We start from the raw sequence: 25,000 nt of genomic DNA, 5'->3' as shown, positions 1-25,000 counted from the left end.
AGGCATGATACTGATTCCCAAGTTATCGTCAGGAAAGGAGAATGTGAGTCACGTGAAGACATTATAAAAGGATAAGGGTTACTGCTTCCATTATTTTTCCAGGAATATTCATTGACAATTCAAGTTTCTAATAATTCTATTAGTTTTCCCTCTCTTCATAATTATCCTTTCTTGGTACTCCACTCTGGGCACTAATTTTTTTTAAAAATAGGGGAGTATTATGTGGCTACCTTGGTCTTCCTTGGAATGTTTGAAAGGATAATCTTTCCCCAATTTTTTAGAAGTATCCTTTCTTAAAAAAACACTCCTTACAAACAATAGTGTTCCCCAAAACTGTCATGCACAAGATGATTTCATTGTGACTATAAAATCAATGACACTCCAACTTGATCACTGGAAATATCATTTTGGGAGGGAACACAACTGGTGCAAAAAGACATAACACATGGAATTTGTAGGGATAATTCCCACCACTATTGATTTTATTAATTTTACTGAAATTTTAATATTTGGATTATCGGAATTTGTTTGATTAGTTATTTCAGTAAAATGGGATGGGAACAAATACATGCATGAACATCTCTAACATTGAATCTCATGTCATACCCACTTACCTGGTACAATCATTTCTACTCAAATGTAGTTACTGACATGTTATATAATATGCTTTTGGACATGAGTAGCAATATATTGTTAAATAACAGAATGGAAATAATAGCAAAATAGGTCACTTCCTGCTACACGTTACACTCTGTTTGTAGAAAGGATGGAAAGTCATATCAATTATCAATTTTGATTGTTCTTGTTCCTCCTATCACCAATTGAAAATTTGATTAGGCCTTGAATTGATTAGGCCAACCAGCAGTCAGATTTTAAGGTACTTCCGGAAGGCCAATAGGATGGGAATAAACTTTACTTCCAGTAGAATGACGTCTCAAAGGGGCCATGGCAAAAAAGGCTACCTAGATTCTGCCAGCTAAAATCCCTTCACCGATGGTGTCTACAATATATCCCTTCTGCCATGGCAAATGAAGTAGGCCAATCCCATTGGGGTGAGACTTAGATAACCTGGTCCCATGCCATGAAGGGCTTTAAAGGCAGTAACCTGTTCTGACCCCCTCCTCCGTCCAGTAACGAAAGCCGAGACAAGCGTAAAATGGAATGTCCTTTAATTAAAAGACCAGACTCTTGGTGGCTGAAAGCCAAATAAACAAATAGATAAGGACTTTGGCAGCAAGTCCGACAAACCTTGGCAGCAATGCAAACAAACTCTGGCAGCAGCCTGCCAAGTTCATTTCTCTTTAGTCCCAAACGTTGACTTCTGCAAGAAGGCCGTGGCACAAGCAGTCCCTTTTATAGTCTGGGAGAGGAGCTTAATGACCATCAGCTGAGCGTAATTACCTCCTGTAATTACGTAGTTGTTCTTGACGCCAAGTAGCCCTTCGACGGCATGCATCCCGGAACAACTCACAGTTGGATTCTGGATCACTCTCTCTTGTCTCTTCCCCACTGATCCAAGGCTCAGGCGCCACCTGGTGGCCAACCAGTGCTCGGAGTCGAAACCCTGTCCAGGGTCCTCCAAATCCTCCAGGGCCGACTCATAGGGCCCCTCGCTGTCGGAGTCTGGTGGCAGCTCCAACGGCTCCTGGAGGGCCACAACAGTAACCAATATCTTGAATTGGACCCAGAAGCATACTGGCAACCAATGCAGCTCACGCAACAGCAGTATTATGTGTGCCACCCTCCATAACTCTTTGCTCTGCTTCATTTTACATCAATTGTAGCTTCCAAATACTCTTCAAGGGTAACCCCATGTAGAGTGCATTGCAGTACTCCCAAATTTGTAACAGTTTAGTTATCCCTTCTAATGGATCTGGTCCTTGTGAAGGGCAATAGCAATAGCACTTAGACTTATATACCACTTCACAGTGCTTTACCCTCTCTAAGCAGTTTACAGTGTCAGCATATTGCCCACAACAATCTGGGTCCTCATTTTACCCACCTCAGAAGGATGGAAGGCTGAGTCAACCTTGAGCTGGTGATATTCAAATTCCCGGACTGTTGGCAGCCAGCAATCAGCAGAAGTAGCCTGCAGTACTGCATTCTAACCACTGCATCACCACAGCTCTGAATCTCTTATTGGAGGAGCAAGCCAGTGCTCACAAACTCCCATATTCACAATACTTTGAAATAAATTTTGAATATTTTTTTTAAAAAATATGTTGGAAAAAATTAAAATCTTGAGAGAGAATCTAATTTTGGGTGAACGGTAAATTTCAGATTACTTGAAAATTCCCTCCTTTTTAAAATTATTATTTTGTTATCACTTTACCATTGTAGAAGATTGTGAAGTGACACAAAATTGTTTACAGGGCGGGGCATAACCTTTTCCTAGGGGGTCACAGCAAGATCGACAGCAGTTTTCAACTTCCGCGACACCTCATTTTAAAGCCCATAAAAAACTGAATTGAATGAGCTATTAAATGTTAAATTTGCTTTAAGAATGGCTGGAAAATTCGATTCGGAAGAACAAAGGATCATTGACAGAATAAAATGCATTGCCTTTCGAGAGGCTCGCGATGCTGGAGCGACGTTTATCAATCGAAAATGGATTGCAAACAAATTGAAACGTCATCTGGATTGGGTTACTGATAATTGGAACAAAACAGCCCAAGAATGTTTCACAAAATTTGGAGAAGGGCGTCCTCTGCAACTGTCCCAAGAAAGCAAAGCCATCATTGCAACTGGCAGTCGCAAACAACGAAAAGGAAACCGAAAAGTGGCCCAAGAAATCCTTCAAATTCGTGGAAAACGAGTTGATCAAAGGACAATCGGCCGATATCGAGAACGAGAAGGTTTGAAGCCATTCCACGTCATTTGCAAACCATTGAAAACTCAAACACACGTTCAAGATCGGCTTTGGTTGTGCGATTGGTTGTCTGAATGGACCGAGGAAGATTTTCTTCATTTGGCGCCATCTGACGAATTCTTCGTTTATGCCATTCGAAAACCGAATTTCCAGAACGATCGAATTTGGGCTAAAGACGTCGACGACATCGCCAAACATGAACGATATCGACAAATCGTTCACAATCCGACTTGCATCGGGATTTTCGTCATTTTCACAGCCAAGAAACTGCATTGGGTTTTGAAGGATAAAGGGGAATCCTGGGATGGCAGTTATTTCCGTGAGAAAATTTTATTGGAGAATGTCATTCCATTTCTCAGTGATCCAGACAATGTCTTGGTGGTTGGTGAGGCTGTCTTTCTTCATGACAAAGCTCCTTGCATGCGTGCAAATGCGACTCAGCAATTGTTAAAGGAAAACAATGTCGAATTTTGGGGCAATGACGTCTGGCCGGGAAATTCGCCAGATCTCAATCCGGCAGAGAACATTGGGGCCATAATTAAGGATGAAGTGGAAGCTCTGATGATTCAGGAGCAAGGTCAAAATCGATATTCGGTTGAAACTTTGAGAATGAATTTGGAAACTGTGTTGAAAAATCTGGAAAATCGAACGGAACTGTTTGAAGATTTGTTGTGTTCTTATCCACCTCGTTTGAATGCTGTTCGAAGGGCTAATGGTGGTCATACTATTAAATCGTGTCAATAAACTCAGTTTTTGATGGGCTTTCGAATGGTGTATGAATTATTTGTGTTGTTATTACAAGTGTTGCTGTGACCCCCTAGGAAAAGGTTATGCCCCGCCCTGTACATGGTGTACAGCAGCACTAATGGATCACAACATTTAATTCCATGTAAAGGCCATCCTGAATTATAAATAATCTTGACAGAGGAATAAATCAGATTTGGATAAAAAATATGTTTGTGTCTGTGTGCCAGACTTTGGGGAAATGATTTTGACTAATTGGCAGGTACATTTTAATTCCATTTTGCTATTTTCATTTTTAGCACTTAAATAAGAAACACCATTGTTTCAATTGCCCTGGGTGCTTACATTGTTCCAGAACATCATGATTTTGTTTTAGTTTCATGGAGAGGAATTATCTCATAGAGTAAATGAAATTTCTTATGACAACTCTCTTTAGAAGATGGAACAATTATCTCCAATAAAAGTCGATTCATATTGTTATCAGTAAAAGCGATGCTTCTCCATCAACACATTTGTGAAACACATTCCTCTAGAACTGCAATGCCTTTACATGAATTGTTTAGGAAATTGCATTTGTATTCATTTCCTTCCTTCCACTTGTGGTATTATATTAAGCTGGAGATTCTTTTGTGTCATGCTACATGACATGGTGACATTTGGCATGTGACTAATAAAACTGTTGTGGCCCGGCAGGAGCCGTTGGAGCTGCCACCAGACTCCAACAGCGAGGGGCCCTATGAGTCGGCTTTGGAGGATGTGGAGGACCCTGGACAGGGTTCCGACTCCGAGCAGGGCGCAGAGAGGTTGGTTGGCCACCAGGAGGTGCCTGAGCCTTGGACCAGTGGGGAGGAGACAAGGGAGTGTGATCCGGACGTCAGCAGTGAGTTGTTCCTGGATGCTCGGCACCGAAGAGCTAATAGGAGTAAAGAACAGTTGCGCAGTTACAGGAGGTAATTGCACTCAGCTGGTGGTAATTAGGCTCCTCTCAAGACTATAAAAGGAATGATTGTGCACACGCCCTTTTGCAGGAATCTTTGTCTCGGCGTGCTTTGGTGTAGGACGAGGGAGGTCAGAACATAAAACTATATTTTAACAAAAATTACTTTGATATGTAAAGTAATGACAAGCTTTGTTGATTAATGACCAGGACACATACACGGACACACACACACACTGAAGTCTTGTTAAGTTTGAATAAACTTTGTCTAAATGAAAAAAAACTAGGTAGAGCTCCAAGCCAGTCCCTCGTCTTGAAAAAGGTGAGATAGTGTTAACTCAGGGTTGGATGGTCAGCCACCAATGAGAATGGCTCAAGTTGGCTCTGTCAGCTGTGTGTTATTACTGGGCTTGTTTATTAGAATCGTTCATATTGTGTGTCTATGACCTTCCACACTTGCCCTTTCTCTCAACTCCCCTGCCTTGGAAAGGATATGCATATATGTAGTATTCCTATTCACTTCCCATACTGAGAATATTCCCCCATTTCTGGCTCTCAAACTCTGTTGGAGAGCCAGTACATTCTCAATATCCATAGCAATAGGAGAGAAATAATATTATTATTTATTACAATGAGTCCAACACTCAGCCAGATGATTAGACTGGATTTTTAATCCACCTGTCAAGTCCTTCCCAAGGATAAGCAGATGGTTTGATGGTGTTAAATGTATCTTCACAGACTGTAAGCTGTTCCAAGTAAAGCTGCCTTTTGCAACCGATGGATGATGATTTTGTCAATGCCTATATTTATTATTATTGTTGTTGTTTGTAGTACTATTAGTTAAAGTAATATTACATTACTTTCATGTAATAAATATTTTGAGGTTGATGGACAATCTGAAACTTCAAGAAGGGGTTGATCAGCTGAAAAGTTTGGGGACCGCTGACCTAGGAGCTTAAGTTCACCTTACATAGAACTCCCTCCTGCAGTTGTTCCCCACAAAAGCCACCCTGAAGTGGGATGGGTCCGTAGAGAAAGAAAGGGGGCATGCCCAAAGTCAACCAGTGAACTTCTATGGCTGAAATTCTCCCTGATCCTAGTTCTTAATCACTCAACCACACTTGTAACTTTGGAGTAGATGGACCAATAGAAAATGGAAAGCTACGCTTTATATTCTGCTCATTTGGACATTGCTATCTCAATTACTCCGTGCTAGCTAGCTGGTAGGTTTGTATGGCAGTGATAACAGTGGGCTGGGGACTGAGAATGTTTTTTGTCCCCAAGTCTCTTTCTAACCAATCCAAAGACCTTTAAAATGTACAAGATGTTAAGCCAGTGACAGAACTTTAATGTTATTGTGATTGACACAGCTTTGATTTATGCAGATTAGGTCTTTGAATTCTATATTGTATTCCCCCCAAATGCATGACATGGATGGATCTGCTATTAGCGCAGGTTGTAGTTCCCATAAAAATTGCATAAGTTTCACATTAGTAGGTGAAACCTTTCCATTTATCTGCTGCTTCCTTAGCTATAGAGAGTTGAATTTGATGGCCTTAGTAGTCTTTTCTATTTCCATGGTTCTATTATTAGGCATAGAACTGTTCAGCATTTTTTATTTTGGTCTGTTGTGTAGGGAGCCTTCCTGACAATGAAAATTCAACTATTAGTATATAAATATGAAATGCACTATGCTGATAACCAGAGGTGGGTTCCTACCGGTTCGCACCAGTTCGGCAGAACCAGTTCGTCAAATCTACCGAACCGGTTAGAAGAGGTTCCACCAGTGGACCCGGAAAGCAGGCCACACCTACAGAAGAGGTTCCAAAAAATTTTGAAACCCACCATTGCTGATAACATTTAAAGGGGTTTACGTTGGTGAACAAAGAAAAAATGGCATTTAAGTTTGAAAAGAGGCAATGTAAAGAACAAGTATTGTTGCTTTTTTAAAAAAAATCCACTTTACATTTTATATAACATACGTTTTAAATGACAGGGTATATACAAAGACACTTGTCATTATTAGAACATGTGTTTAATCATCTTACTTAGCAAGTCTATTTTGGGATGTTTTTTCCTGAATGTTGCACTTTACGTAGTGGATGATTTTCAAATAGGCACTTTTGATCTTCACAATGGATTGTAGAGAAATGGTTCAATAAAATTTTATTATGAACCAATCACAGAGTAAACACCTGTTAGAGAAACTGCTATGCAACCAAAAGTTCCCACCAGACCAAACTGGAAACTATATTTGGTCAGGAAATTAATAATCAGCCAACTTATTTCTAGTCACATCTGGAAATGTTCAATCTTACTACCTTATGGATATTAAAGACCTTCAAAACAGTGAGCTTAATTTGACTACTGGTGAGTTTATTTTCTTTGGATTTAATGAATTTTAAACAGACTAATGAGCTTAAAATAATATACAACTGACAAAAGGGAAAAAATAGATAAAAGAGGCTATTGGAAGAAATTGATTTTTTATTTGTAATTTTAAAAGCTGGGGAAAAATTATGTTAAGTTATCCTCAGTGAAATTGAGTTTGGAAGCCATTTCTTTATTATTGTCTTTGTTGTTGTTGTTTTTTCTTTTCTCTTTTTCTTTTTTTCCTTTCCTATAACTCTCATTTGCTTTTAGTTTAGTTTGTATTAGGTTTTACTATGTTTGCTAAAATTATTTTTTACAAAAGAAATCCCCTACAGGGCCCAGTTGCCCTATTTTGGTAGAAACCAATGTTAGGTTGACAGAAATGCAAAAAATACACTGTTTCCTAAGTTAAAATTCTGTATATCGGTATTAGCCATGTTTGCAGAATGAATATATTTAAGTGACTGGAGAATCTTTGGTAGGCCAGAGAGTTTTTGAAATCAAGTAACCCCCTCTATTATTTTATATAGGAAGCATTAGTTATTTTATTCATTGCACAATATGCAGTACATTTCTTGAATTAGACCTCATTGGTCAGTTTAATGGTTAATCACCAAAGTAAATGGCTTAGAAATGTATCCAATGTGAGCCTATATTAAATATACAACGGATCTTAAAGTCTTGGATCCTATTTATGGCACAGCAGCAGAAAATTTGTTATTATTATGTCTTTACTGGAAAAAAAATCAATTGATTTTAGAAGAAATATTCTGACACACATGCAGGAATTTCTTCTCCACGGACAAGTCACAATTGGTATGATGTCTTATTGGCTTTTCAGAAAGCAAATAGGATCTGCACTGGACAGATTCAAGTGAAGAATCTTGTATTAAATAACGAGGCTCAATTCTGTTGCAATCCAGGCTTCATTGGGTCCCCAATTTTCACTGGAAAAGAATTCTCATTTGTGCCAACCTTGATTTCTCTCCTCATGATATAAACAGCAAGCATGATGAACCAATTGGGATTGCAATTGTAGATCATCAGTTAATTCATCCTATCCCATATCACACTAAACTCTGGTCTAAACTAAACTTCCTAGATCTGTAAACTGTAAGATACAAAAAAGATGTTCTAAGTAATTTGGACATGGTTCTGAGAACAATCCTATGACCTTTAATCCGAAACAAATCTTCATTGGTGCTTAATCTACATGTGAAGAGGAATATTTAAAAAATCTGTATTATTCCTGGTCCACAGTCTGTGGCTCTTGCTCTTCTCTACCTAAAGATAGGGACATTATACTTTGGACCATATCCAAAATATGATAGTGCAGACACATTTTGGCATGGGAGAGGGGGGAATCAAAACAGACAAGCCATCTACCCAAGCCTCTTGTTGACAGATTCTTTCACTTCCCTTTCATAACAAAATGCCAGTATTTGCTACATCAGTGGAAACATCAACATAAATTGAAAGTAAAATCCTGAATCCATGGTGCCAACCCATTTTCAGTTTCTACAAAGAAAAGGCACTTTTCTAGAAAATCAAGTAATAGCCCCAGTAGAACAGATTGACTAGTATGAAAAAAAAAGGAAATAACCATTTCGAATAGCAATCAATTTTGCTTGGATTTTGAATTGTGAAATAGTTGGTGAGTCTCTGGAGTTTATTCTTCAAGATGTATTGAATTTTATCCCTTGGGCTCAAGGGTAAACTGTTGCAAGAGGCATTATCAACAGAGACAAAATTTATTTTTTGATTGAAACTGGCAGTGAGTGGCGTATTGAATATATCGATGGTGGTTTTATTTTCAGTTTCTCTGGTGGCATCTTTTACAAAAGCCTGGAATAGAGCAAAGTTACAGTTAGGTGGCAGAGGTATGTTGTAACTTAGTAAATTAAAAATTAAACAATAGCAGTTGTAAAGAACAGACATTTAGTATGACTGCTGTTAACGTAACCTCACTTTGGGATTTTAACAAACAATAGAAATCTTAGCAAAAGCCAAATTCTGATTTACCAGAACTAAGGCCAGAAGGGCCCAATAATAATAATAATAACTTGCAAATTGAAGCTGAGTGACTGTGGAAAAAGGAATCAAGTGTTGTCCCAATTGTAATTGGAGCCCTTGGAGCAATACCTAAAGGGCTACCTCGCTATTTGGAAATTCTAAATTTATCAGACTTGAACATTCTGATTCTACAAAAAAACGCCCTACTTGGAACAGCTTATATCCTCCGACGTTACCTTAACAGTTCCTAGGTCCTTGGTTAGGACTCAAGCTGTTGAGCTACCAACCAGCCCCAAAGGCTGTGAATCTCACCAAAGATTAACATCAGCAGCAGCAGTATCATCATCATAATACCTGGTCTAGGTATTCAATCAAACTATTCTAAATATAAACATAACTTTGGGAATCTCCTTACATGAATAAAATTAGTTCTCTCGTAATACCACAAGCAACATATTTTTTACTTGTTCTCATAAAAACATGCCACGATCCTCTAGCTAATTCTGCTTGGACTCTGGAACCAGACAATAAAGAGGGGAGAGGAACCTTGGCTACTCTACTGAACTTTACAGTCCATGGGACTCCACTTCTAAGCCAGCCTGCTCTGCTCATGAGCAAGGCTGAGGAATGATCCATCCAAAGTTTTGGAGTAAGATCCAGCTGCTAATCTACTCAACTTGTATGGGGAAGGAATGGAAGGGCAATGAAGGTCCCTCTGGCTTCCAGATCCCAAAGGGAGATCACAGACTAAACTAAAGAGAGGATTCACTTTTCTTCTAGTCTGTCTTGTTTCTTCAAAAACTGTTCCTGGGTTTGGAACAGAGGTGGTATTCAGCAGGTTCTGACTAGTTCTGGAGAACCAGTAGTGGAAATTTTGAGTAATTCGGAGAACTGGTAAATACCACCTCTGGCTGATCTATTCTCTGCCTCCCGAGTCCCAGCTGATTGGGAGGGAATGGGGATTTTGCAGTAACCTTCCTCTGGAGTGGGGAGGGAATGGAGATTTTATACTATCCTTCCACTGCCACCAGTGGTGGGTTTCAAAAATTTGGGGAACCTCTTCTGTAGGTGTGGCCTGCTTTCCGGGTCCACTGGTGGAACCTCTTCTAACCGGTTCGGTAGATTTGACGAACCGGTTCTACCAAATAGGTGTGAACTGGTAGGAACCCACCTCTGCCTGCCATGCCCACCAAGTCACGCCCACCAAGCCACCCCCACTGAACCAGTAGTAAAAAAATTTGAATCCCACCATTGGTTTGGAAGAAAGGAGAACCCAGGCTCTTCTCACCCCCCACCCCGCAGCAAACTACACAAATCCATTGTCTAATGTTAAAGTCTGAATGCAGCCTTTCCAGTTGTTTTACTGACATAACTCCTAGAGGGAACAAATCCATGTACAATTATTTATCTATATACCTCTCTAGCTATCCACACATTCATCCGTTTACTGAAAATGCTTATTCACTACATGATCTGATTGAACAAGGTTTACCTTTTGGGTCTCGTTAGCTGAATGTTTCTGTGATGTGATGTAATGAGCTACTGCATATTCCACCAACGCCCCAAATATAAAGCTGAAGCAGATTCCCAGATAAATGTCAATGGCTTTTATGAAGCCATTGGCATTTGTCATTGACTTTCGGGACCCCATCATCAAAGTTGTCATTGAGAGCACTGTGGTTACACCTGGAAAATACAGTCGTTTTTTTTTTTTACCACAAAAAAATGAACACCAAATACATTTTGTTTTTGTCTGAAATTTGACATAACAGATGGTTCTTCCATGGGTAACTTCGTAAGAAGCCATGGGTAATCATAAATACCCGGAAGTTTTTGATATGTGAGAATGCTTTCTGATTATTTTTTCTTAGGGCCACATTGTTAAATCCTGAAAGCTTTTGATGAGATGATAGCAGAAAGTGTGTCCCCCATTTTTTCCCTCAAATGAATGAAGACCCAGAAAGAAAAAAATAAGGAAAAAACAGGAATGTTCTACATTTGGAAGAAGGGGACAGCTGTCCTATGGTTCTGCAAAACAGCCATATAACCAAATAGATTTTCCCCATAGCATTTACACTGTGGAAGTGGAATTAGATTAAAATTTCCATTCAAACTGTGACATTGTCAAGAAATAAAATATATTTTCTTTCTTTCTTTTCTTTCTTTCTTTCCTCTCTCTCTCTCCATCTTTCTATCATCTTTCTATCTTTCCATCTTTTTATCCATCTTCAGTAAGTCCTTCTACCATCTAGCCTTCAAGGAACATTCAACTTGTTTTCAAATTTAATGCAAAGGCTCTTGGAATCTTACTCTTATATGAAGGAAAAGGATATCCTAGAACATTATTTTCTTTATATTACTGAAAACATTAATGGTGAGCAATCATGTAGTGATGGGCAACACATCTTTTGTGAAATTCAAAATCTTTAGAGTTGACCCACTATTACTAATCCTCTGCTTGAGAAATATCTGGTGAATTTCCAAAACACTTGAGCATCTCTAGAAGACAGTGTAAAATATAAATACATAATATTCCATGTTTTGAGGTTGCTTCAAGGCTGACGTGCAATATTTTAAAATTTTCATTTTATATTTTTTTATCCAATACTGCTTTTTTAGATACTCTGTCATGATGTTGGATAAGCTTATGAGATTCTACATCTAAACCATGCCAAAATCAAAATAATCGTCATACAACATCTATCATTTTTTACATTCTAGATACAAAGTCAAATAATAAATACATCTACAACTTTCCATCCAATTTTTTTTTTAATGGAAACTTTCCAATGTGAAATTGTGGTGGCTATTCATTTAGTTCATTTTAGTAGTGTAACGTTTTAATTCTTACATTTAACATAATCCGTGTTTTTATCTAAGCAAAGTTTTCCTCAGTCACTTTGCATCCATAAAACAAGTGTGTCTTTTTCATGTCACTCACCAATACACGTTCGTGCAGGAACTGAATCCAGGGTGATCCAGAAAGAAACCCAAGACAAAATGACAAGCAGACTGCTTGGCACATAAGTCTCCAGAATAAAATAAAGGATATTTCTCTTGAGCTCAAATTGCAGGACCAGTCTTGGATAAATACCTGGTCCAAGAAAGAAAAAATAAATATATTCTTATACTGTTCTTCCAGAGAAGGAAATGATGTGCTACTTCTCACTAGGCACTAGATTACTCTAGTAATCCTTGTGACATGGTAATAATATAAAGTAGTGTCAAGTGTAAAGGCTGAGCATATGATTTTCACAGGGTAACTTGCAGAAACTGTGGGAGCAGAGCAGAACTATTTCATATTCCTTGGCTTTGCCTGCACTGGATTTCTTCTTGTAAATGATGAGTAAAATGAGGGGAGGGTTTTGAAGAACATTCCACAAATCTCCCCTTTATCCTCCAGAGGAACCCTTGGCTATCACACTGAGATGTCCATGACAGCCAATTAACTTAGAAATAGCTAAGAGACTGTCATCATAACAGCCATGCAACTAGGCTAGAACAGAAGAATAGATTTTATTCCCTATATCACCTAAAATGTAGTATTAGCAGGAGTGAGATTCAGCCGGTTCGGACCCATTTGGGCGAACCAGATGCTAATTTTACATCTGGTTCATCGAACTGGTAGCTGCAAGAAGTGGCTGGCCCCTCTCCCCCCTCCCCCCCAGGAGTCTCCACGTGGCTTATTTTGGATGCCAGATAAGTGCAGGGCCCGCGTGGAGACTCTGGGTGGGCGAAAAACGGGCCTACCGGAAGTTCTGGAAGTCCAGAAACAGGCCCGTTTCTGGCCTCCGGAGGGCCTCAGGAGCCAGGGGAAGCCATTTTCTCCCTCCCAGAGGCTCAAAGAAATCCTCCGGAGCCTGGGGAGGGTAAAAACACACCCTCCCGGCTGTGGTGCAGGAAGCTGAGTAGGCCACGCCCACCATGGCCACGCCCACCCAGCAACCAGGCAGAGAATTGGTTGCTAAAATTTTTGAATTCCACACCTGAGTATTAGCCTTAAGATTAGCATTTCATCATGGCATGCAAAGCAAGAAAAGGTGACAAGCAAATCAAGGACTTCACTAAATTTGAATGCCCAGAACGGAGTCCTTCTGAATGCTGTGTTTATTGCAATATTCATTTCTGAACGACATAGGTTCAAGCAGGAGAGTTCCTCCACAAGAGGTGATGAAGCATCGGATACAGGTAGTCCTCAACTTACAACCACAATTGAGCCCAAAATTTGTTCAGTGAGTTTTGCCCCATTTTACGATTTTTCTAGCCACATTTGTTAAGTGAATCACTGCAGTTCTTAAATGAGAAACATGGTTGTTAAGTGAATCTGGTTTCTCCACTGACTTTGCTTATCAGAATGTCGCAAAAGGGGATCAGGTGACACCGGGACACTGCAACCATCATAAATGTGAGACATTTGTCAAGAATTCGAATGTAAATCATGTGACTATGGGGATGGTACAATGATCATAAGTATGAAACATGTTCATAAGTCACTTTTTTCAGTGCCGTTGTAGTTTTGAACAGTCACTAAATGAACTATTGTAAGTCAAAGACTACCTGTATTAAAATTAAACCTTATCCAAAGCAACCAGATCAGAATTATTCTGTCATGGAAAGATTTCTATTGTGAATCTGCTGAACTATATGCAAATGCCAGCTCTGACTTTTGGGTATACTGGGTGCCCAAATGGCTATTATAGGAAAGATCCACTGTGAGAAGCTGGCAACTCAGGGCAGGGCAGAAATCTGGTAAACCAGTGGTTCTCAACCTGTGGTCCATGAACCCTGGAGAGATGTGATGTCATCACAGTGGAGTCTGCGAAGTCTTGAAGAAACGTTATGATTTAAATCTTGAGTTAAGTCCTGGTGGTCCATGTTCATGGTTCATGGCCACCAAAAGTATTCAAAGGGCATCCGTAGCGAAGAAAAGGTTGAGACTACTGTGGTAAACCATGAAGCAAGATCATGGGATATGACAATAAGGTGCCATCAACCACTTCTCAATGTTATAGCATTCTCAATTGTATTGTTGATATTGGGTGTCTTTTCCTTCCAGTGTTTAAGGCTACTTTAGTCAGCAAATGCCTCATATAAACATTACTTGCAGAGCTCTCCTTGTCAGAGAAAGCATCAGGGGTGATCAGGGCACTGGAAATAGTTAGATCTGTCATAAATTCTGCCGAGGTGGCGCAGTGGTTAGGGTGCAGTACTGCAGGCCACTTCAGCTGACTGTTATCTGCAGTTCAGCGATTCAAATCTCACTGGCTCAAGGTTGACTCAGCCTTCCATCCTTCCGAGGTGGGTGAAATGAGGACCCAGACTGTGGGGCAATATGCTGACTCTGTAAACCGCTTAGAGAGGGCTGAAAGCCCTATAAAGCGGTATATAAGTCTAACTGCTATTGCTATTGCTATTGCTCTCTACACCATTTTTACTTCCACTGCTGATTTGTTACCTGTTTCTTGACGCGACATGGTTACAAGAGTGTAAAAATGTTCCACTGTGTACTGTGAGAGTCGCACGTTCTCAAGGCCATGGACAGAATCATTTCCCCTCAGCCACACGAAACGGACATCGTTTTCATCATATCCCCCTAGTGATAACATTAAAAAGGAGAAAAGGTCGTTGAAGAAGGAGCTGAACACCCAGTGAGGATCATCCCTGCTATTGGCAAAAAAAGACCACAAGCTAATTAGCAATTGTATGAGAAGAATGCTCTTGAAAACATGCAAGCATGCCCACACTCTTTTCTTGAGTACCAAAGTGGAGAATATATGTGGCTCAAGATTGAGATGTTGGGCTTTTGATGTTCTGTGAGCTTGTTTGTCTTCCTGCAGATGTTTCATTATCAGTGCACTGCATTGATGGTGGTATCTAGCCAACTAATGAAACATCTGCAATAGAAGCATTTTCACAGAACATCAAAAATGCAACAATTGGGTTTTTTTCTGTCTTCTAACTACAAAAACAAAAGGGAATGTTAATATATATTTTGGTGATTATCAACTAGAAATGTCAACTGTTTCTTTTTTAGATTGTTTTAAATTTTAAATGGTCATTTTGTTAACACATATTAATAGATAGTTGTTTAGAGTGTTGCTTTTTTGCGGCTGTGGAGAGAAGAGGAGAGAAAAATAGTAAATAACCTCTAGTTAACTATAATAATAATAAAGATATGTTAGAGAGAGGAAATGTTAGATGTCCTATTAATTGACTTTTTTTTTTAGAATATGTTATAAAGATATAAAGATATGGCAGATTGATTGAGACTGGGGGAAGAGAAAAAAAATGCCAGCAGGTGGCTGTGTTTTTGAAATCTGAATTAAATGAAAATGGTGGTATGGTGATAGTAAAATATATAAATTTTTAACATATACAATTTAAACTGAATGGAATATATGTGATTGTGGAAGGAACGCACGAAATGTACTTGTGACCAATGGATACGCTTTCTACAAGATGTAATGAAAGATGATTCTTTTCTTTTTGTGTTTTTTCTGTAATAAAACTAATAAAAAAAATTCAAAAAAAAATGCAACAAACTTAGGTGCATTTTAAATTGGATTCAGAAGAGCTGGGAGATGGGAAGCTCACTTCCACCAGCCCACCTCAGCAACTCCTACTTTTGGATGCTGCCTTTATCTTGAGAGGAATGGCGGTCAGCATTGCACTAGTGCAGCTAATTGATGTCAAGCCAGCTCATGGTAATTAATTCAGACTGATTATCCATTTTAAGGGGGAAATAATCAAACCAATTAAAGGTTTAAGATGTAGCAATAACAATATTTGCATTTAGAGTGAAACTTACTTTCAAAGGTATAGACCAGGAGTGTCAAACTCGCGATGACATGCCATCACATGACATATCACAGCTTTTTTCTCCTTCACTAACCCAGAGGTGGGCGTGCCCAGCACATGACACATCCAGCCTGCAGGCCACAAGTTTAACACCCCGGTATAGACATAATTCCTCAAAGCAAAAATTCTTCACTATTTCATAGAAAAAATGGAAAACACAAAATGCAGACAGATGTCATGCATTCAATCTGAGTCTTGGAATAACTCCTCCTTCAACCTCCTAGCTGATGGGCTCTATGAGCTGTCATGTTCTTTTATCTCTTCTATATCTTTCTTTGATTCAAAAGTTTTAATTTATGATGGACTGTAGGGTAGCCACCTAGAGTTTTCCCTGATTGCCAGTCTCTTGCAGGATGATTCCTATATTTCCCTTGCCTCATTTAGCATGACACCTTTAATAGCTCCTCCAACCCTTGCTGTTTCAGAGCAAATAAACAGAAAGTTGCTCAGTTCTCATTTTCAGCTGTTACAGGAATGCACCTCTAAGGAATCACTTGGCTAGATTGCTGCCCATGAAAATTAGACTAGAACAACAAGGGAAGAAAGAGGACTGCCAGTTACCCTAATGTGAATTTTCTTTCTTTCTTTCCTTCCTTCCTTCCTTCCTTCCTTCCTTCCTTCCTCCCTCCCTCCCTCCCTCCCTCCCTTCTTCTTTCCTTCCCCCCTCCCCCCCCCCTCTCTCCCTCTTAATAATGAAGATATATACTTTGAATGAGATTCCCAATCAATCTAAAATAGCTATTTCTATAGCAAACTAAATAAAGGTTTAGGATGCAACTGTCTAACCAATTCAGACATTGGGACAAGTCTGTCCCTTCCCTCATTCCTCAGAAATAAATCATTTCAAAATCCAAGAGGTACGCAGCTCGCCTAAAATCAAAGTGCAATAAACAAGCAAATATTTTAGCTTCTTGGTAATTTATGTATAGATCTGTCATTCAATAAAAAAGACAATATCATCAGTAAAAAAGCCCTGATGAATATCCCACAGTGAGAAACTATGTTTTACCCTAGGCAAACATGATTAAATCAAGTATCTAATACTACAGGAGGTTTTTATTCTCCCAGTACAATTTATCAAATCTCTTTCTTTCAAAATTTCTGCCTACCTCATAATAGTGATAGCAGCAGTTACTTAGGGAAACTATGTAATAAATGATTTGTTTTTCATCTAGAGGTTGTTCATTTAGTATATTTAAATTGCATTAATTCTAGACATTTATCGTACTGGATTCTCTTGTTGGCAATGAGCATATAGTTTAATAAGAATAATATTGCATGAAAGTTTGATACGGGAACCAATTATTTCTTCTCTTTTCTCTGCCAATATTTTTTTAAATGTTAAAACCACCTACATATTAAAAAAGGAAATTAATCATTACTATTTTAGTTTTTTGCATTGTAAATAAAGTTAATCATGCAAACTAATATGATTTTAATGTGAAAATAATAGTGACTTCCATTGGAACTTCACTCTGGTAGCTGAGAACTAAAAATTGGCCTTAATATAATGAGATTTAAGTAATTATTGAACTTGTTACCGAGGAGAAGAACAAAGAGAAAAGTCTTCAAGTTCTTTAGGCTTCATATGTGTGTCTAAACAGCAAGCACTGAGAAAATGTAAGAAAAGAAAGAGAAGCAGTTTAGGTGGGTATATATTGTTGACGCCTTTAAAAAATATATGATAAGAGGATGAGAAAATACTTCCATTCCATATGTGAAATGCTGCAAAAAATGCAAAATAAGAGAGGAAAATGCTACCTCTTTTGGACATATTTAAAGTGGAAAAATTAGTGGCAAAGTCACAAAGATGCTAGCAAAATTGGAAAACTATATTACTTGGATGAAATGTGCTAAAAATGCCTTTCGTGGAAAGGTGGAATGTAACAAGTAAAGCTACTAAGTATCAAGATAGATGGATGGATGGATGGATGGATGGATGGATGGATGGATGGACGGACAGACGATAGACAGATAATATTCAAGCAAGTTTGTTTAAATTTAGCTGTAACATTGTTATCCAAAATGATATAAATAATATATGTAGAGTCTAGACCAGCAGAAGAATAGGGTTGTTTAGGAGTCAGGATCAATGGCCTCCTCTCCAGCAAAATGTGTGGCATAATGCTGTAATATATTTCAAGTGATTCCATTCCAGATTCAATCTAGTGGCAGAAAACCTGTCAGGTAATAAGTCAATTTAATAGTCACTTGTGCATTTTTTTCTGGATATTGACTGAGCTGATTAAGAGCCATGGTGGTGCAGTAGTTAGAATGCAGTATTTCAGGCTAATTCTGCCAACTGCTGGGGTTCGATCCTGACGGGGCTCAATGTTGACTCAGCCTGCCATCTTTCCGAGGTTGGTAACATGAGGACCCAGATTGTTGGGGACAATATGCTGATTCTGTAAACCTTGGAGAGGGCTGTAAAGCACTGTGAAGTATATAAGTCTAAGTGCTATTGCTTTTCCTAAGATACTGTCACTCTCAGTTAGGTAGCTAGCTTCTAAGGAAATGTTCTTGCACGTGCACCAAGTTTGAAATTTCACAGGTTAAAAGTAAAAGCTGACAAGATTTGTTCCATCTTTCTTGTTCAGATTGCCATACTAAAGTGAGTTAAAGGATTTCCAAACTCCCCAAATCATGAGAGAAATTGCTTTAGATCGATACTAACCAATGTTCTGATGACTAGAAGTTCTAATCTAGCGCTGACACTGAGTATGTACCACTTCTGTCAATAAAGGTCCTTCAGTACAGATCAAGTACAATAAATTCTGTGAATCTAGAAATAGATGATAACAACAGAAAAGATCTCCAAAGATCTTTGGTACACTTATATTTGATCCCAAAGGAAGTTAAATCTGTTTTAGAAGGATTTACAAGAAATAGATTTATCCTGTATCTCACCTGAGTCACAGAAATGTCCCAATCCATCACTGAAGTCACGTCCAAATTACTGTCTGAGCTGAACCCTAACTGAACTACCAATTAACTATGTCAAAGTAAGAGGCCAATTGATAAATAGATATAGATGATGGTTTGAAGCCCCTCCAAGAATGGTGGCTGCTCACTTGCCTAACCTTCCTTTACCCTAACAATTGTTGAGTTGTTTTGATGTGGAATGACAAAATTTCCTTCATTACACTTGAATTCCTTTGGATATTTCCTTACTTCCTTACATGCTGTTTTATTTCAATTGCAGATCCTGCAATGGGTCAGGAGTGTTACATTGATGCTGACCACATGAGGATTATTTGACCGAAATGGAAGACATCTTTCAAACCAGTATATTATAGAAGCAGAAGGTTTTTTAATTTTCCGCATCAATCAATGCTCTTCATTACATCCCAAAATGCTGTGGTGGCAATTCTTGAGAACTTGCTCCCATAATAGTAGCTCTGAACAAGGGAGAACTATTACAGGGCTGTGTTTTGTAAAACTGTAACAATGATAGTAAAAGTGCATTGAATGCCCTCATCTAAAATCAAGAAATGTCACTCTGAGGATAGAAACCTAGTGCCACATCTGTCACATTTTCTGAAGTAGGCTTTCAAGACCTCAAGAAGCTGAAAAATATGGAATGACACAAAACAAAAGAGGCAACCCTCCCACCCCACCCCCATTCAGCTTGTTTTTAGGTAGAGATCAGCAAATGTCCCACTCTAACACTCTTCCAGAAGGCACTTACTGTAAATCTGGTTCTGCCAGCAGGCCTGGGGAACCCGGAGCAAGATGGAGCCCTTTAAAATGGCTTGTGTGATGTGTTGTTGCTGAGGCAAGGGGTGTGGAGCTATTATATTATTCTATTATGTTATTATTTTCTTTTATTGGTTTCATTTTTTTATATATGGTATTTTTATATCCCTGTTTTTATGCCTTGAATTGCCATGTGCGAATAGTCGGTGATATAAGTTTTCTAATAAATAAATAATTTTTAAAATGTAATGCTCAGGTACAATAAAGTTTGCATTAAAGAAAGAGGCACTGTTTCCAGATGCTTACTTGATTATAGTTAAAAGAACTAAGATAATAAATTAGAAGTCATCTAGGCATCTACAAAGAAAGGGAACCCTCTAGACATCCTAAAATTCAAGCCCACTAGTCTGGAGTATTCCAACACATAATCAGCCCATTCGTGAATTTTGAATGCATAAAGATGGCTGTAAAGTTGAGATGTTGGACTGTCTAGCTGAATATGGCACTGTTCTTCCCATGTTTTTCTGTAACATTAGCATGAATTAAATAATTCCATATTTAAAAGAATGAGTAGAAACCTTTACAGTCAAAAATACAAATGAGATGTTCAAATTGGGGGTCTAATTATGCATTAACAAACTGAGACCAGATAAGAGGAAAAAATGTTCACTTTCCTCTTGAGTGACCTACTTACAGCTTTCCATCTGCAGCTTACAAGTCTGTGTATCCAGTGGATATTTGGACAGATCCATGTTACATGCAACAGTGGTGGTGATTCTGCAGAAGGAGAGAAGCCACATAGGTATTTATTATGGGGCATCTGTATTCTTCATAGTAGTCCATAGATGGCAATGTTTCTCCTTTAAGATCAAGCAACTGTTTTAATACTTACACTGGCTGCAAATTAAGCTTTGAAATTTATGGAGTTTCTCAATCATCCAGATCATGGTTGTCCCAAAGGTGCTTTTTCCAAAAGGCAACTGGACTTTCCTGGTTTTTCTTTGAAAATATTTCAATTTTCATCCAAGAAGCTTCTTCAGTCCTAAGTTAGAACTGAAGAAACTTCTTGGATGAGAAGCGAAACATTTTCAAAGAAGAAAAAAAACAAGAATCCAGTTGCCTTTTGGAAAAAGCACCTTTGGGACTTTTGGTGGTTAGTGTGCGTCTAGAATAGCTTCACTTACAAAAATAAGAGGACCCAGATATTACTCCATTAGACACAAACTGATGAGGTTTTGCGAGAATGGAGTGTGCTCTAGTGCAGCCTTCACATAAGTGCCACACAACAGAACCTGGATGTCATACATATGGTTGGCCCATATTTTTATATAGGAATGAATATGAATTGCTTCTTTTTTGATTTGGAGGGTGTAGTGGATGGATGAAAGAATCAAGTTAGGAGTTTTTGACATGCTGAGCCCCAAAAGGTTTGCCATCACTAGTATTGACTGCAGTAATCTAGGTGAGAAGATGTAAGATCATGGAAATCAAGCCATCATTACCCAGATAGGACCTGGATGTCAACATGCCAGCCTGAGCTGTTACAAAGCACTCCATGTAAAAGAACATTGTAGTTCTAATATCAAAGACGGAGCTTCAAACTTGATCCTTTAGGGCAGTGGTCCCCAACCCCCGGTCCGCGGACCGGTGCCGGGCCGTGGAGTACCTGGCACCGGGCCGCGCAGCGGCCGGGGGCCATGATCGCTGCAGCGGCCGGGGGCCATATTTGCAACTTTGTAGTCCTCATGAACGCGCCCTTTCTCTGCCCCCCCCGCCACCCCAGATGTGCGGGGCTGGGGGGGCGAGGGGAGGCCCGATCTCCCCCCCGCCCTCTTGCTCTGCTCGCCCCGGGAGGGAGGGGGCGGCGGCGGCGGCCTCAGCCCGAACTTGGGATGCTGCTGGCGGAGGCTGCCTGGGAGGCGAAACTTTGTCCGCGGACTCGCCCGGCCCGCCTGCCCCGTGTAATGACGAGGGGGGGGGCAGGAGGGGGCGGCGGCGCTGCATTTTCCTCCCAAGGAGAAACTAAGGTTGCGGGGGGGAGGGGCGCAGCGCGGCCGTTTCGGGGGAACTTGGGGAGCTTCGCCGTTCCGAGAGGCGCTTCGCGCGCAGCCCCACCCAGGTGGGAGATGTTTTCCTCCGCCGAGGCGGGGAGGGGAGGGCTGCCCGAGCGAGCGGATCGCAGGGTCGGTTCCCTCTCCCTTCCCCCGGCGGCCGAGGAGGAGGAGGCGGGGCGGCCTCGCGGGCTGTCGGCCTTGGCGTGAAGGAAGCCCCCCCCCCACTCTGCGGAACGCGCGCCCAGGATGGCCGCCTTCCCACCCGCCGGTCCGGAAGGCCGAGGGAGGCTCGTCTGACTGGTCCGCGGCGATAAAAAGGTTGGGGACCACTGCTTTAGGGGAAGATTAACCTCTTTGAAAGTTAGTTGAACCATTTACTACGGTTCTGTAGGCGTGGCCCGGCTTGGTGGGCATGGCAGGGGAAGGATACTACAAAATCCCCATTCCCTCCCCGCTCCAGGGAAAGGATACTGTAAAATTTCCATTCCCTCTCCACCCCACTAATCTGCTTTCCAGCTCCGTTCTCCTGTGCAGGGCAACAAAAGAAGACCCAGCTGGGAAACTGATCAGCTGGGACTCATGACTCACTGCCTCTCGAGTCCCAGGAGGGCAGATAGGGGCAGAATCAGTCAGATATGGCATTTGCCGGTTCTCCGAACTACTCAAGATTTCCGTTACCGGTTTTCCAGAACTGGTCAGTACTGGCTGAATACCACCTCTGCAGCCCACCGGTTCTCCAACTGTATCTTCATCTTACTGGACTAAACATGAGCTTACCGACCCTTCTGCAAAACGGGTGTATCAAGCAAGGCAAGCAAGACTTACCGCAAAGCATACAAGACTGTCCCATTGGAGAACAAGCGTATAAGCCGATTCTCTGCTGTAACTTCGTGTAAGAAAGATCTTTTTGACTCCACAATATAAGTGTCAGGTACCCACAGATATTTCACCAGCCGGGCGTCCAGAGTAAAACTTCGGTTTCCCTGAAAAACGAGACGGGGATCGGTCCAGCGTTGTCGCAAATATATTGTTGCAGTATAGTCCTAGAAGGATGAGAATCAAGTCTATAATTTTTGTAATTTAAATAAAATTTGCCAAACAAGGTCTTTCAACAAGTAATGGTTTCACCATTTTCTCCAAAATTAACACTTAATATTTAACTAATTTTGACCCTTGTCTTAATAAGCAGTGTTTATAGGTATCTATTAGTGATGGGATTCAAAAAAAATATTACCAGTTCTGTAGGCATGGCTTGGTGGGCATGGCATGGCTTGGTGGGCATGGCATGGCTTGGTGGGAGTGGTGTGTCTCGGTGAGCATGGTGGGCTTGTTGTGGCTTGGTGGGCGTGGCAGGGAAAGATATTGTAAAATCTCCATTCCCTCCCCATTCCAGGGGAAGGTTACTGCAAAATCCCCATTTTCACCTGATCAGCTGGGACTCGGGGGCCGATCAGAGGTAGAATTTACCAGTTCTCCGAACTATTCAAAATTTCCACTACTGGTTCTCCAGAATTGGTCAGAACCTGCTGAATACCACTTCTAGTACCCATGCTGGACCATGTAGTTCTCAAATTGCTCTATATTCTTTTTTTTCTTTTTCTGTCCATAGGATTATTGAGTTGGAAGGGGCATAAGAAGTCAACTGCTTGCACACTATAGGAATCATTGATAGATGATTCCTGATAGATAATTATGCAGATAGTTAATTATGCAGATTCTGTTTAAAAAACAGGTTTTAGTGGGCTAAGAATTTCACATGTACTGTTCCAGGCCATGAATACCATTCCAAATACTCCAATACTACCCAAAATTGTTTAAATTTATACCTTTCAGGCAGATGGGTGTGGGTGAATCTTTTTGTCTGCCTACATTTTTAGGTCATCATATGTCAAGTCAAATATGAAACATTCAAATATCAAGTTTTATTTTATGTCAGTACTGGCTGAAAAAATTCACTAGAGAAGTCATCTCCCCCAGGCTAAGGAAGCAAGTAGAGCATACCTCTTCTTAAGAGGACATTATTTGTTTTCCTCTGGTCCATGGGGCAGCAATAAAAAGCACTAGCAATAGCACTTATATACTGCTTCATAGTGCTTTTACAGTCCTCTCTAAGCAGTTTACAGAGTCAGCACATTGGCCCCAACAATCTGAGTCCTTGGAAGGATGGAAGGATGAGTCAACCTTGAGCCTAGTGAGATTTGAACTGCCAAATTGGAGGCAACTAGCAGTCAGCAGAAGTAGCCTGCAATGCTGCACTCTAACCACTGCACCAACTCGGCATGGTTAGAGCAATAAAATATCTTTTCTCTATCCTCGAAGCCAATTTCTATTCTTTTTGCGAGCAGTGCCACCGTTAAAAATTTACAGAAAGTGATTGGTACATTTTCCAATCACATTCCTGTTGGGTGGGGGGAGGTTTGAGAGAGATAAAAAAAATTAAACCATGAATAGATGGGAATCTCTGCCTCGCTTGCTTTTTTTCCCCATTTGCAGATCAGGTGGTGCAATCCCCACCCACCCCATGACTGATGCCTTCGTCTTAACAAAGTGCCCATTTAATGCTCAACCTGTACTTAGTGCCTGTTGCATCTGCTGCTGAAATTAAAACAAGTCATAGAGGGAAATCACCAGCATGAGAGGCGAGGAAGACTGCTTGTAACAGTCCAGAAGAGCTAAGGAGATGCCGATCCCTGAATCCCCTAATTATTACTAAACACACAGTAATGATTGTGGCAGGGTTTGTGGTAGAAAGTGAGAGAAGACAACACTTAACACTTAATCAGTGAAGGAAAAAGTCGTGTGGCTTCAGTTGTGGGTTGGGGATAAGACAAAGGAGATGCAGATATATCCCTCAAGAATGGCTAGTGAATCGCCATCAAGTTACAGCTAGATGGGGCTTGATTGAGCCCTAAAGCAACACTGATATCGCATCCTTTATCATGAAACTGTAAAAATAAAATCTCATGCATAATTAATGTCAGAGTTTGTTGCAGCAATCACATCCAGAAAGCACACAGAGGTAACTGATTCAGCAGGATTTATTAACTTCTCTTTACATATAATATAACACATACAATACCAAAAGCAGATTTTCCAACGTGGTAGTAAATACAAGCAAAACACAAGCAGAGGGAGAGAACAGTTTCAGTTCAGAGCAGCAGATTAGTTTAAAGCTCAGCACAGACTCAGAGCTACAGAGCTAAGCCACACCCAGGTTCTTTGATGTCTCCTTGTTGCTCACACAGCAAATACTGTTTCCAAACAGCCTCCCGTTAGCTGACCTGTTTCCATGTCTATCCAAACAGTCCCCATTGGCTGAACTGTTGCCTATTCCAGTCTATGAATATTCATACTCTGACAATTAGTCAGTAGCAGTTCTTCAGACAATTGAGAGACTTTAGCCAACTCTTTTACCTGACCTGTTACATCACAACAGGGGTGGGTTCCGGCAGGCAC

General features: G+C 40.3%; 1 protein-coding gene across 1 annotated transcript in view; it reads right to left on the bottom strand.

Moving 5' to 3' along the window:
- Positions 1-7,019: 7,019 nt before the first annotated feature.
- The window catches only part of GABRP (gamma-aminobutyric acid type A receptor subunit pi), a 37,854-nt gene continuing 19,873 nt past the window's right edge, over positions 7,020-25,000 (bottom strand). Inside the window, exons 5-10 of the mRNA XM_087716894.1 lie at positions 22,370-22,587; positions 20,185-20,267; positions 14,392-14,529; positions 11,878-12,030; positions 10,429-10,622; positions 7,020-8,768 (exon numbers count right to left, since the gene is read on the bottom strand). Coding sequence (XP_087573020.1) covers positions 8,463-8,768; positions 10,429-10,622; positions 11,878-12,030; positions 14,392-14,529; positions 20,185-20,267; positions 22,370-22,587 — 1,092 coding nt within the window. The 3' untranslated portion in view covers positions 7,020-8,462. The remainder of the gene's footprint in view (positions 8,769-10,428; positions 10,623-11,877; positions 12,031-14,391; positions 14,530-20,184; positions 20,268-22,369; positions 22,588-25,000) is intronic.

Source organism: Thamnophis sirtalis, unplaced genomic scaffold, assembly GCF_051295495.1.
Source record: "Thamnophis sirtalis isolate CommonGarterSnake01/CBP01778 unplaced genomic scaffold, rThaSir2_p1.2 scaffold_5, whole genome shotgun sequence".
NCBI classification, from domain to species: domain Eukaryota; kingdom Metazoa; phylum Chordata; class Lepidosauria; order Squamata; family Natricidae; genus Thamnophis; species Thamnophis sirtalis.
Note: the sequence above shows the minus strand (reverse complement) of the source record. Positions and strands in the feature narration are given on the sequence as shown.